This window comes from Platalea leucorodia (assembly GCF_965183815.1).
Source record: "Platalea leucorodia genome assembly, chromosome: 6".
NCBI lineage: Eukaryota > Metazoa > Chordata > Aves > Pelecaniformes > Threskiornithidae > Platalea > Platalea leucorodia.
Genome location: NC_138828.1, coordinates 40763574 through 40777728, shown reverse-complemented (window position 1 = coordinate 40777728; position 14155 = coordinate 40763574). Strand labels below are relative to the sequence as shown.

General features: G+C 36.0%; 1 protein-coding gene across 2 annotated transcripts in view; it reads right to left on the bottom strand.

Annotated features, from left to right (window-relative positions):
* RAPGEF2 (Rap guanine nucleotide exchange factor 2) overlaps positions 1-14155 on the bottom strand; it is a 193458-nt gene that overhangs the window by 45136 nt on the left and 134167 nt on the right. For both annotated transcript variants that reach the window (XM_082316308.1, XM_082316309.1), the window contains exon 7: positions 3302-3433. In XM_082316308.1, the coding sequence (XP_082172434.1) occupies positions 3302-3433 (132 nt within the window). The remainder of the gene's footprint in view (positions 1-3301; positions 3434-14155) is intronic.

Genomic DNA, 14155 nt, shown 5'->3' with positions numbered 1-14155 from the left:
TCTTGGCAAATACAAGCTGGCACACAATCTATTAACATTCAGCATCCCCTTCCTCTCCAGTCACATTACAGAGTTAGTCACTTCATGAACTTATTTCCTAAAATAACAGTAACAACGTTTAAGGACCTTACTGATTGGCACCTGAAATATTTTTGAGCCTTGGGTGGGGTGAGCACAAAGGATTATTTATTTTATTTTGGTAAGTACTTCTTATTCTGAAAGAAGTTCTTTTATGTGCAACATTTGACAAACAAATTTAGTTACAGCATTAATATTTAAAAGGAAATATTCTCAGCTCAATGCTGAAAGCATCTGAAGATTCAGCTTCATGATTTATTCAAAAAAATCTTAAAAGGCCATGAATGTATTTTCACTGCAAACAGTTGCTCTTAAGGCTACAGAACTAAAACTTACTAGGATGCAAAACATGACATATCATTAACTCAGATCTCAACAGTAAAGATCTAATTAACAGAATAATTGAAAAAAGAAAACATTTATTTTATTTATCAATTGAAAGATAAGATGGCAGTCTTTCTAAATCATTCCTTTCTACTTAGGCATAATGAACAGAAGTCCATTCTACTGAACAGAGCAATGATATTATATACAAAACATAAGAATCAGAGGAACAACGATACTGAGCTTTGCCAAAGACCAATTAAAACTGAAGTAAAAAAATAACATGTAGATGATTTTGTTACTGTTTACTGTTTTTGAATAAACACTTGGGAGAGAATTAAAAGGCAAATAATTGAGAGAGAATGATCCAATCTCAGCTTCAAAAAGTATTTCTGTTTTTTTAATCCTTGACTTGACCCTAGGGAACTGAAATTACATCCATTTTATTTTGTTGTGGCTTTTTTTAGCAGTACTTTAACCTGCCTTAACGTTCCTACATTACATTCCTTTACAACTAAAATTGAGGTGAGAAATTAATGATTTACCACAATATGAGAAATTATTAAATGAAACTATATTTGGTACCATAAAGTTAAATTGAGTAATTTAAGAACCTTAAGTTTCCACACCCGAACTTATCAATTCATTTTTTTAAATAAACATTTCTTCAAGTATGTGTATTAACACAAAAACATGAGGCTACGTTCCACAATATATGCTCATATTTCTTGATGTTGATAAAGACATAGGTCATTTTAATAATTACTGTGACACTGTACAATTACACAGTTCTCAATACATCAGTGCCGAGACATCCTTAAATGAGGTATTAACTGTAAATTTATTTAAGAAACCAGATAATATTTTTTAAGATCACTAAGTATGTCAAGGTATCCTCAATTATTTTTTTTAAATTAAATTGAAAGGAATAATAAAAAAGTAAATGTTCCCCATGTAAATACTTCACAAAACCATTAACTCTCTTCAAACGCCAACCATCCCGTTGATTCCATTATTGCAAACAAAACTTATTATAGGAGTCAGACACCAGGTTGGTGACTACAGAAAGATGTATTTCTCTGAAGCTTCTGTATTTTTTTTTTTAGTTTCCCAGAAATTCAGTGCTCCTTTTCACAGTTATAAAAGTTTTGCTGAAACTCTGCAAAAATTTACTTCCAACTTATCTAGAGAGTAACTGTACTATAACTAAATGCCACCTACAACTGTCTCTCTAGAGGTACTTGTTATTTTTATGTTAAAATGTAAAATCTTTGGAAGGAAAGGTATGAAAATCTATAGAAGACTTGAAGAGCGAAGCTGATTTTACATCTTCCTCACCCTCACAGTATAAACCTAAATCCTGTCTCGAAGTAATCCTCTCTCAGAAGAAATTCTGAAAAACATACTTGACTGGCATATGCTATGCCTGAAGTGTTCAGTTACTTTGAATTTTTTCACAAAAATAAACCTTTCCATTATTGAAATTATGATCTAAATTGAACTGGGACCTTTTTATAGCCTATCTTCTCCCACAAAAAAGGTTATTCACCTGAAGCAGACTACATGCTACATCTGTGCTCACAACTGAACTTGTATGTATTTGTATAGATGATGTTTTTCCCATTGTTTAAATGGCTACATTTGCATTTTTAAAAGCATCCCAGACAAACATTATTCCTCTTCTAGTAAACAGTACTTCACGTAGAACTGGTCTCATTAAATTTTTTACTATTGTTTTGATAGAACAATATTTTGATTAGATTTGATTTTTTTTTTCAGAATAAGAAATTGCTATCGTTCCTTATCAGAAGGACAAATCCTCCTCTTTGACACTGCAAGAACTGTAAACATCAAATGAAGGATCTAGACATTTTATTTCAGATTTTTTTTTCTAATTTTTATTTAGAGGAAGCACTCACACCCCAAAGCGTTCTAGGGACCCTCTGCATCATATTCACAGTGAATCTCTCCAAACTCAAGCTGCACCAAATGAAGAGCATAGATCTTTATGACAAGAAACACCCCCAGAAATATAACAGCTTAAAATGTCTCACCAGTTCAACCTCCTCATCTTTTTCCCAGGATAGCCAGGAGAGAAAGCACTACCGAGATGCTGGCACCAGGTCTCAACAGGGTGGGGAAACTGGAATATGCCCCTCAAGTCAGGCCAGCACGGGCTGCTCACTGCACATTTCTTTCTCCCTACCACTGAGTATGTTCTAGATTTTGAAGCCAATAACTCTAAGAACTGTAAAATACAGCATCAAGAAGAAGAAAAATCCCTCACATTACAAGGTCCTAAATCTATAGTTTTGAAATTCTGATCCAGCTTTTAATCGTAATGCCCAGCTCACGGGCACTTTTTGTCAGCAGATCTCAAAGTCTGATCTTCTGGCACTAAACGTCACAGCTGTTGTTTTACACATGGCAAATCGGAGAGACAAAGATGAGGTGGAGTGCTGGAGTCAGGAACAAAACCCCTTTACCTCCTAGGTCCCACCAGGGACCTCTGCTGGAAAGGCCACACTGGCTCTCCACGCTGAAGTTCAGAACATTTCCTCCCCCAAAATCACAAGTTACAAACACGATGAATGAAGCACAATCCTGAAATGTTGCCAAACACTGCACCTCTACATTGCTGACTTGGATCCTGACAAAGGCAACACGCCGCATGTTGCTGTGCTGCCGGTTACTTGCTGAGTTTTCACAAACATCAGATCTAGTATGCAGCAGGTAAAACCCTGAAATTATTACGATTGAAAGAAAAAAGAGGTTTTTTGGAATCTATTGAGTGCTTCTTCAGACAAAAAGTGACAATACGCAATAGCACAGGCGTTCAGCTATTAACGTCAAAACCGTTGGCAATGGCACCTCCCGTCAGCATCCATTCCAGTCTTACCTGGTAGATATCAGAAAGGCTGCTGCTTCCTGAATCACTAGTGATGCTACATCCTGAGTGACTAGATGAAACGTGGGTCACCTGTGGGTGGAGACTGTCAGTAAGGTGCAGCTTTGTGAAATCTGCAGGAAGCTATAGGTGGAGCAGAAAAAGCAGCATTACAATTTGAGGTAGATACACAGCAAAATGAATTCAAATCATTTATGTCACACTTTACTCTCTGCCAGTACCAAGTGTATTAAGAAAACCGTTGGGGCTTGAGAATGCAGCATAAAAGTTTGAGTTTGGCAGGTTTTTTTAAGTCATGCAGAGGTCAGCAAAATACCACCAAATTGCTGCAAACATAAGAGATTTTAGAAAAACACATATCTGAGGACAAACACCAGCGAAGCAATAACCCTTACGCCAAAACCCTTCCATATCGTGCTATGGGGTTTGGATAGAATTAAAGCGCATATGAATATTGTGCTAGTTTCAATATCAATGGTTTCTGGTAGAATGGGGATTAACAGTGAATAAAGTCCCATACTTTAAAAAAAACAAAACAAAACAAAACAAAAAAACAAACAAAAAACCCAAAAAAAACCCAAACAAACAAACAAACAAACAAAACCCAAAAAAACAACACCCAAGCACTGCTCTGGATCTGGCTAACTCTTTTGCTTCTGAAGTTGACAAAGTACATTAGAAACAAGGAAAATCCAAGCCACTGAGCTATCTGGTGTACTTTGAGCCAAATAATATGATGGCAAATAGGAAATGTGGGAAGACTGACACAACTGCAAAGAGCTACAATCCTGAAATGAGTTTGCTCACACGCGGTGCTGAAGAACAAATAGAGACAGTATGTTTGATCATTTAACAATCATCCACCAAGATTTGTGACATATATTTTTACTATTGCTTTATGCACACAGCTCCCATGAAAATCTTTAAGAACTGTAAATGTTGCCAGACTGCAGAAAGTGAACTTTGATAAAAGAAACTATTTGCTGCCTGAAAAAATATTTAAATGCTATTTCAGGGGCAAATTACTCCTCTCCCCAAGAAGCTTGCATCCCACTGCCACTTAATAAAAGTATGTTAATGTATCAATTTTGGTACACGATAAATGCTTCAATAAATTAATGAGCAAAGGTTTTTTAATTTTTTTATTTTGTTTCAGTTCAGACAAGGTTCTCTCTGAGGAGGTGTGTTTGTACCAAGAATGTCATACACAGTGTGTCCATCCATGTCAGTTATGAATGCTACCTTGGCGCTATTACCATTCTCCCTGGATGGAAATGAAAATAAGAACTCATTCAGCATTGATATAATAGGTCTATCAGTATAACAGGTTATGAAAAAAGTCATCTGCAAGTCACAAGAGAGTGTGACTGAGAAAATTATTAGCTCTACACGGTTAAAGGTACCAAATGATTTTACTGCTGCTTGCCTGGTTTAGGTCTGTTTATAAAACATGCCCTGAAAGAACCTTGGCTTTAGGATTTGTGGTGAAAGCACAGACAACCGGAAAACTTAGTCTTATTTAGACTGACCGGCATTTCCTATTCTAATACACCTGAAAAGGATTTCTTCCTTATCACAGCATGACTGCATCAGTGATAGCAAAAATGGCTACATTTTAAACAATTCTTTCTTAACATTTTATCTCAAAAGAGGGGCTAAAACCAGGAACTAGACATTAATAATCCTAAAAAGCTTCAGTAAGCCCAGAGCTAGAGTTGATCTTCATATGCCAATCAACAAAGAAAGGGCAATTAACAAAAGCAATACTCTAATACCTACAGCCATGGATGCTGCCTCCAGAAAAATATAATTATGCTCACACCACTGTTGATGGTATACCAGAAGAAGAAAATACAGTATGAAGGAGGGCATTAGTTATAGTATCTGTTGTCTCTGCTACTTCCCTTTTCAAGCTGTAAGCTTGAATTAGCACAAAACTGAACAGTATTTACTGATGTTCAGGCCATTATAGTAATTTTTTTATCATGATTCAAGCCATTCTACAAATAAATATACATTCCATAGGTAGAATGTATGGTAAATGAACCACCACAGCTTTTGCAGCATGTTGATAAATACTCCTAAAAGTACAATCTCCTAGAATTAAAGTAGTCCAGGTTTATTTCCAAGTAGAAATCTTATATATTATTTTGAGATACAGGCACAAATCATCTAAGATTTGCACATTTAATGATAACTCAAAGATACAATATTTTGGGAGCTTTACATTTTATAAAGTAATAACTACTTCAATCACAAATAAATATTACCTCCATAGGGAGGTGCATATCAACACATTCTCGAGCCCAGCCAAACACATTCAATTTTTCATAGTGCCCTTCAAATATCTCCATGTCATTAAAAATTGCATTTATTTTTTATCAATGCAATAACAATTCTTAAGAACCTTACATGAAAGCAAATCCAGTTAGTATGTCAAAAATGAAATCAAGCTACGTTTAATATGACTGCACTTAGTGCTTTAAATGAACAGCAAAGATTTATGTTTTGTTACTACACAGGCAATAGGAAGAGGCAGGGGATTCCACAGTAACTGATGAAACACATTGCAAATAAAAGCGAGCCTTCTGATTTTTTTTTACTGTAGACAGTCAGCTGAATGTTTGGTGATTATTGGTTTCAGAATAACTCCTCAAGTCAAAGCCATGCTGCGTGAGCTGGACTTGCCAAGTGGTGACAGCAGAAGATCAGAAGTGGACATTTTACTTAAGGCAACCTAACTAGTCACTTTGATCCTAATCAAATAGGACTATTCACAAGCAGAAAGCACATGCTCACATCTCTGCAGAATACTACATCTCTGTGCTACATGCCTGAAAGCAGCATCCACTTTGACTGCCCTACCCCCAAATAAGTTAAGGTGAGAAGTTGTGCGAGGGAAAAAAAAAAAAATACAAAAATTAAATAAGCTGAAACAGTCAAATTGTGAGCTTAATGAAAATTGTGTGTGAGAAACACATGCATTTCTATCTTAGTCACATACTGCTATTTAAAATATTTAATGTACAAAGTTGTACCCAATGGGGAAAAAGTAAAGCACTAATGACAATGAAAAACCACATGTGCTTAAGTCTTCTATGGAAGAGGCTATGCTTGTCACTCCTGGAGCCCAATGTTTGCTAAATGGTTTTCAGTAAGCAGAGCAAGAATAAAATGCAATGTTCAACCACCTCAGTAGTGCCAGCAACCAGCACAAAGTTGTCTGACCGACACCAGGGTATTTCCATCTAATTTCTTACTCGCAGCGGAACATGATTAGAAAATAGCATCATGAACCATGCTATTAAAACCAGTGAACAAATGGCTAGGATTATCAATCTCTGCTTTTGAGAAACATGACAGTTAACTTCACTACAACAGGTATGTTTGCTGTGCTACTGCGTATCACTTTATAATAAAATTTTTAAGCACTCTGTGCTTGTATTCAGCTATCATTCTATTCAACAGTTTAGTACTGACTTCAGTATTTAGTATCACAGTAAAAATAAAGGTTTTCTTGGAATGCTTTAAAGCGCATACAGGCTAGAGCTAGCACACGCTTTATCTTCCAGATCACGCAGCAATATGAGAAACTCTAAGGGCATGCCATTTGCCTCAGGAACATCACCTATCACAGACTGAAGACACCACAAACGGCAGCAGAACTGAGAGTCATTTTTATCATGTTTTCCATTTTCAATAAATGATGGCTAGCTTTAAGGAGTCATTCAAAGTAATAAGGATCAAAAGCAACTTGTGTATTTTACATAACAAGCACTTATTTTTCTGCAACAGCACTAAACTACAGCTTTGCTGAAGCCAGCAACTACAGTATTTCTTAACTTTATTACTGAACACTTGGAGTCACAGCATCAGAAGGAACTAGCAGACAGAGTAAAAACATGGCAGGGTAATTTAGAAAAATTAATGCATGATTAAGTAAATATAGTTTCAAAATACACTATACACACACTACATTAAATAATTAATAGTCACTAAAAGCATCAGATAACTGTTCTGATAACCTATTTTCAGGACAAACTTCATCAGTGAGAAACATTAAGGCTGCATATGCATAGATCTAATGGAGTATAACAGGGGGACAAAAGGTTTTAATACAAAACATGAACTGATAAAATAGTTCACAGCAAAGCCTTAATCTTAATTTGACAGAGGTCAAAACAGTATTTTATAAATATACATGTAGCTCTAAATAAGCAAGCATGTGTGCGTACACGCACACATTTAAATGGTTTACACACATGTATAGAAACCAGAGGAAAAACAATACATCTGGGAACTACAAGCTTTTACTTCTTGAAAGCCCTAAAACAAATGAACACTTGAACAATTCTGTGAAACTATCTTAAGGACAAAGAGGTATCTCCATTTTGAACTGTACAATACTTTAAACCCTATCACATCTTCCTATCTTAAAAGCAGCATTTTATTACTTCCACCCTCAAAGTGAGTCACCGCTTTATGCATGCAAAGCTAACAATTACTTTGCTCTGAATATGTTCCTCCTATTTTAAGAACATCATGATTTGCTCCTACCCTACAGCGTGCCTTTCTGTATAACAAAAGGCAGCTTCTATTGCAACTTCTACTCGAGAAATCATTGGGCTCATCCTACTAGCACAGTATTTTTAAAAAAGAATATATTTTCAGAATATTTACTGGACAAGAAATTAACATCTTTGGATATAGCATAAAAACGTATGAAAACAGCAAAACATGAGTGAAATGATACCAAAAACTTTTCGTCATTTAAACAGTATTCCTCTGTAGTTTTTTGTTGTGAGGGTTTGTTTTGTTTTGTTTTGTTTGTTTGTTTTGTTTTTTAAATGCAGTTGTATGTGAAAAGAAGTATAAATGCAACAACGGGAAAGACAGACACAAGAACATAATTTTAAAACACAAGAGGAATTCTCGTTGGAGAGCTCCAATATACCACTCATTTCAGAGGAAACAAATCAGTATTTTATAAACAAGGTCTTCTACTGAAGGCCAGTCAGCACTTTATGAAAGATTTATAAAGCCTGCAAAGTGACTGAACTACATCTGCAGAAAGATGGAATTTAAGAGAGCAAAGGCATAACATTCTGTTATGCAGTTCCTGATGAATGATTCTACAGGTAATTAAGTGCCACTGAGACAGGCCAAGCAAGTACGGTAGACATAAGACAGCACAAAATATCACCTTTATAGCCTCTATTTCCACTTTCTGAAATTAAAGAAACACAAGCAAACACCAATTCTTCAGCCTCTAAACACGTGCATCTGAGTGCTTATTCTGTAGTACCTCTTTACTAATAAAATAATATAATAAAAGCCACCATAATAAAAAAAAAAGTTCTTTCATAGATGATGCACTTAATCCCACAAATCTAAATAAGTAAATTATGAAGTTATTTTGGTATTCTGTATCTTTTCTTAAAGGAAGAACAGCAGCCTAATAAAATAAATACTATGCCTTAGTCCTTCCCATTTTTTTTCCCCACCAAGATAGAAATTTTAAAATGGTTTATTGCACTACAAGAGTGCAGATCACTACCCCAGTATTCTTCAGTATCCTATCAATTCAATAGCATTTTATTTCACTATTTTATGTAAATGTTCATTTTTACATTAAATGTTTGTAAGCCTGTTTTATGGGTTTTAAGGATATATCCAGATTTATGATATTTAATGACTGCAGAAATGCTTCTAATAATGGTGGGCATTCATCAACATGCTATTTCAACATAATTCTTTCACTAACCAACAGAGACATCAAGGAAAACATTTATATGGTTCAGTGATTTAAAACACAGCGGTCAATGTAAGTAATTACAGAATAATAAAGTAATTTCTATCGATTCTGTCTACAGACATGATGCAGGCTGACATGTCCAGTGCAGAGTTACATTTAAAATAAAAGTTTAAACTATATACAGGTCAAATTAGGATGCAATTCCCATGGAAGCAGGATTTCCTTGTACTTAGGGGTGGGATGGAAAAATATTCGGAAGTTTCTATGTATTTTCTCTGAAAATTTCAGCAAGAGTTAAATAAAAACCTTCTGACTTGAATTGTCTTTTGTGTATCATTCACTTTATACAGTATTATCTCATATATTTTGAATCTCTATATTTTCCTCAGACATCTTCATGTGAAACTGTGTCTCAAACTTCAGGAAGATCTACTCTTAAAATGTGTTCATCATCTCAAGTACAACAGAAGACACAACCCATGTTCTGAAAATACTGCATGTGGGCACTACTGCTGTTAAGCGGTTGTTTACATACAAAGCCCAGAGCAGAACGCCTCTAATAAAAAAATAAGCATTATAAGGATCTTTTCTGGCAAGCTCTTCATATTTTCCTGCACTGATACTTTGCTATAGGTAGCCCCCCATAAAACTATTCAGTGGTTTAAGCTAATGCAGCGTGACCTGCGGGTCTCAGCGAGAGAGCGAGGCAGAGCAAGTACACAGGAACTTCATTTTGTTTCCCTTGCAAAACACATAATGACTGCCACTTACTGTACATCTCGTAGCTCTCAGCAGCTAATCCTATGGGCATTTAATACATTGAACATATTTATCCTTTGCTTGAAGGATTATTGACTTCTGCAGAGGGACAGAGGTGGTGAAATGTAAATGGGTATCTGGGGAATGGAGAAAAGCTCTCAGGGACAACTCTTTTCAAAGGAAAAGTATGAAATGCATCACTGACATACACCCATTCTTATTTAATGTATCTGTTGTAGGGCCAGATCTGTATTTGCTTTTTCTTTTGACAGCATTTGTGTCACAGATTCAATGCAACACTTTATATTCAAAAGTGCCTTCTTCAGGAAATCTGGCATAAACAATATTCCTTCCACAAACACAAATGTCAATTTACTGGCAACAGCTCAAATGATGTTTAAAAAAAAAAAAAAAAAAAAAAGAAAGAAAAATTGTATCATACAGGTATTTACAGTGGCTGTGATCCAAGAATACAAAAGAAAAAAACGCAGAATGGATTTGAACTAAACCATACTAAACTAAATCATGTTAAACAATTTTCCAAAGCTCTTCTCAGGTTTTTGAAATTCTGACCGCAAACCATTATTATGTATTTACAATAAACAGCAACAGATCTGCAAGATCAGAATATTTTTGTTTACAACCATACTCAGAAGTCTGTCTCAGTCAGAAAATACCTGGTAAAAGCGTAACTTCTTCATTGGGCAACAAAGGATAATTTAGTACTTTTAAAATATGGAATCTGTGGTGGTTTTAAAGTCAGAGCAGTTCTGCCCCGGGGATCAAACTAAAATGACCATTCTACAACTGTTTTGACTGTAGGTATACGTTTAAGTACTGACAACTCTCTGACAACCTCAACCACATGAAGAAACATGGTCTGCTAAAATTTTTCAAAAAAGTGCAGTGGAAATGAAACCTTGCAGAAGGGAGTACGTGGGATTTTCAGGTCTTCCTCCTCTTTTTTCATTAAGCACCTGGTATTTTATATTGATTGGTTTGTTTTGTTTCATAACGTGTCTACAATTTAAATCAGATCCCATTCTTAGTCACTTCAAACTACTGTGAAAAGCAGAATCTCTATTCCAGTATATTATGCCTGCACGTTTACAAGGACATACCATACAACTCTTGGTAGCAGCCCACTGTCTCACCAAGCACTCGCATTTAGAGCCCTAACAGCCGGCACAGCCCATGCCCACACACAAACTAACAGCTTCCCAAAAACACTGAAAAAAATTGGGAAGGGAATTCATATTGTGGAGATCTACATAATAAAAACTGACAACTAGGGACAGGCAGTTAATGATGATTGCAGTTTAGGCTGAAGGAAGGACCATTCCGAGGCATTTCAATTGACTTCTGAAATATCTCTAGGGTAGGAGCGTAGAAAACTGAGCTCAACCACTGAACTTCAGTAAAAGTTCCCCATTATTTAATAGCAATAGACGTGGAGGACAAAAAGTTAATAAAGCTTGGCTTTGCAGAGATCTCTCGCTTGGGAATAACTGATTTTCATACTAACATAATGCATGTTCCACTTAATGTTTTTCCCACAGTTAGATATTTCTAGATACTTCCTCTTGTGGCTGTTTGGGTGTTTAATATGCTGAGAACTACTGCTGGCCTGGAAGCTAAATGGCTTACTTTCAGGATTTTTGGGGACCTATAAGGTTAAATTTTGAACTCTTTGGCCTGTTGCAAGTAACTGTGGGAGAGGAAGGAACAGAGAACCTGGTCACAAACTTTGCTTCCACAGGAAATCAGACAAAAGATTTATGTCTAAGGATGTAAAAGCAAAAAAAAAAGTTCAAGAACACTATGTGGGCACATATGTTTACAGGAAATGCTAATTCAAACATTTTCAAGCAAGATGTTTTAAATCCTGCAGAACATTTTAAGTGAGGGGATGCTCATGGATACCTCATATATGGACTCATTTTGGGTTTCTTATACAGCAGTCGAACAAGTGGACATGGGGGATGCTAAAGAGCAGTTACATCAGCAGGAGTAAAACTGATGGCACCTGCAGCCAGATTTTATTTTCAGCTTTAAAACACCATTCAGGATTGAAAACCAATACAGGCAAGTAAAGACTCTACCCCAAAAGTGACAACATCTATCCTGGGCACATTTTAAATGCTTAAAGCAAAGACCTATGACGTATACATCTTAAGTGTTGAAGCCTCCATCAGTAGGGCGTTCTTACAGCATGTGTTGCTTTTTTTGTTTTATACCTGATCATGGAATATCTCATGTCATGATTACAGCACTCTAGCCAATCTAACTAAGCTTGGGTAAGTTTTTCAAAACACTCGTGAGGGGAGATCTCAGTTTTGAACTGCAGCTGTCTAACCTGAACTACTGCAATTTACTACTGAACTACAGCACTGAATTCTACTGCACTGAACTAACTTACAATAGTAAAATAAATCAAAGTGAATTGATTCTAGAATAAAGAAAAATTAAAGTAAAGGCTACCCAAGTAATTTTTTTTTTTTTTTTAAAGATGGGATATGAAAAATAATAGATATAGAAAAGATCTTAGAATTCCCCTCTTTCCAAGTGGGGGAAAAAACAAATGTGCTGGTAAAACCTGCTGGTCACACAGTGCAAAGAAACACGCTTGGTACAAGGGATGTGCAGGACGCTCTTCTGGGAGAGTAGGATGACTCCTACTTGGAGTAAGAGAAATAAAATGCAGTATGAGAAGATGTGAGATCATGTACTTGGAGACAAAACCCAAGAATCTAGGAACTTATCGCTCAGAAATGACTGTGAAAAGAGTTTCAGGATATTTGCTAATCAGAAGGTGACTGAACTGTTAAGGTGATGCAGCAGAAGGAGAACCCAATGAGATCACAGCATGCATCATCCAGAAATACAGAAGTTCTGGGCTCTTCTCCATGGCCCCAGCAGAGACCTGATTTGGAAATGTAGCACACATTCCCAGCTATATGTTTTCAATAAAGATGAACTTAAAGCCACACACCTACACAGATTCAGAGAAGAACTACCAGGATTATCAGAAGAAGAAAAGCTAGTATTTGAGAAAGTGCAAGAGGAGCATGGCTTATTCAGCCCAAGTTCAGAGAGTGTATGATCACTACCTAGAAATAGGAAGGAGGAAAAAGGAGTATTTCCAGTAAAAGGCAAAGCAGGTGCAAAGCCTAATGAGCAGGAGGTTGAAAGAAGGCTGCTATCTAATGAACCACAGAGATTCTCAAAACCAGGCTCAACAGGAGCTGTGGTAGAGAAGGCTTTCAAACCGAAGCTAGACAAAGTTATGAACGTGCTGTGCAACAGTGTGTAATGGCAGTGACCCAGAAAATCCCTTCCAGATCCATGTCACTCCTCCAAGCAGAGAAATCTGAAGCCAGACTGGTTTGTTGGGGTTTTTTGGGTTTGGGTTTTTTTTTTTTTTTTTTTTTTTTTACATAATTATCATTCAGAAGCAGACTAACCAAAGGAGGAAAAAAGACAAAAGTCAGCATGATTAACACCGTAACATTTTAGATTTTCTTACTGGTAGCTTCTTAATAAAGACTTAAGTATTCCGTACACATCCAAGGAAAATATTTTTAAAAGACACAGATACATAGGGAGTTGCTGTGCACAGATCCAAAAACTGGAGATTTCCATTTGTACACTGAGTCTTACCTCTATAAATACCAAATTAATTGAAAGAAATTTGGGGGAAATTTAAATAGAGACATGACAATTCGCACGCAATTAAACAATTTTATTTTTTTTTTAAAATGTTTGATGGCTGCAGCCATGTCAATGCCACCCTTGGCGTTTTACCTAAAGGATTATCTTTGCTTCATAGTATCAAGGAATAGTTGATGAGAAAAGTGGGTTGTTGGTTTTTTTTCCTAATGCAATGACTTTGCTTTTCAGTAGCTTAAGCAATAGAAGAGGAATATGCATCATTTCTTCTGCTAACGACTGGCTGCAAATAAGAAATCATGCACTGCAACTACTTGTTTTCCATGTGCCTGCTCTACAATGGAAGTTGCCTCTATTTTCCTTGTCTGACAAGAAAAGATGCACACTTTTGCTTCATCTCAAGCAAAAAAACTGAAGAAATGCAATATTGCAGGATGCATTTTCTCAACACGCAAGAGGCTATCACAGCACTTGCTCAATTTTGTTTTTTAAGAATATTCTGATTGTAGCATTCTTTGATATAAGGCAAAAATGTGTATAACCATAATCAAAGTTTTGAGATTAATTGCATAATAGTGAGCATTTCAAAATAATGATACAAAATTTTAAAAAACGGCTGGTAAAAAGAAAAGGCAAATAATTTTGCTTAATAATGGGGATGA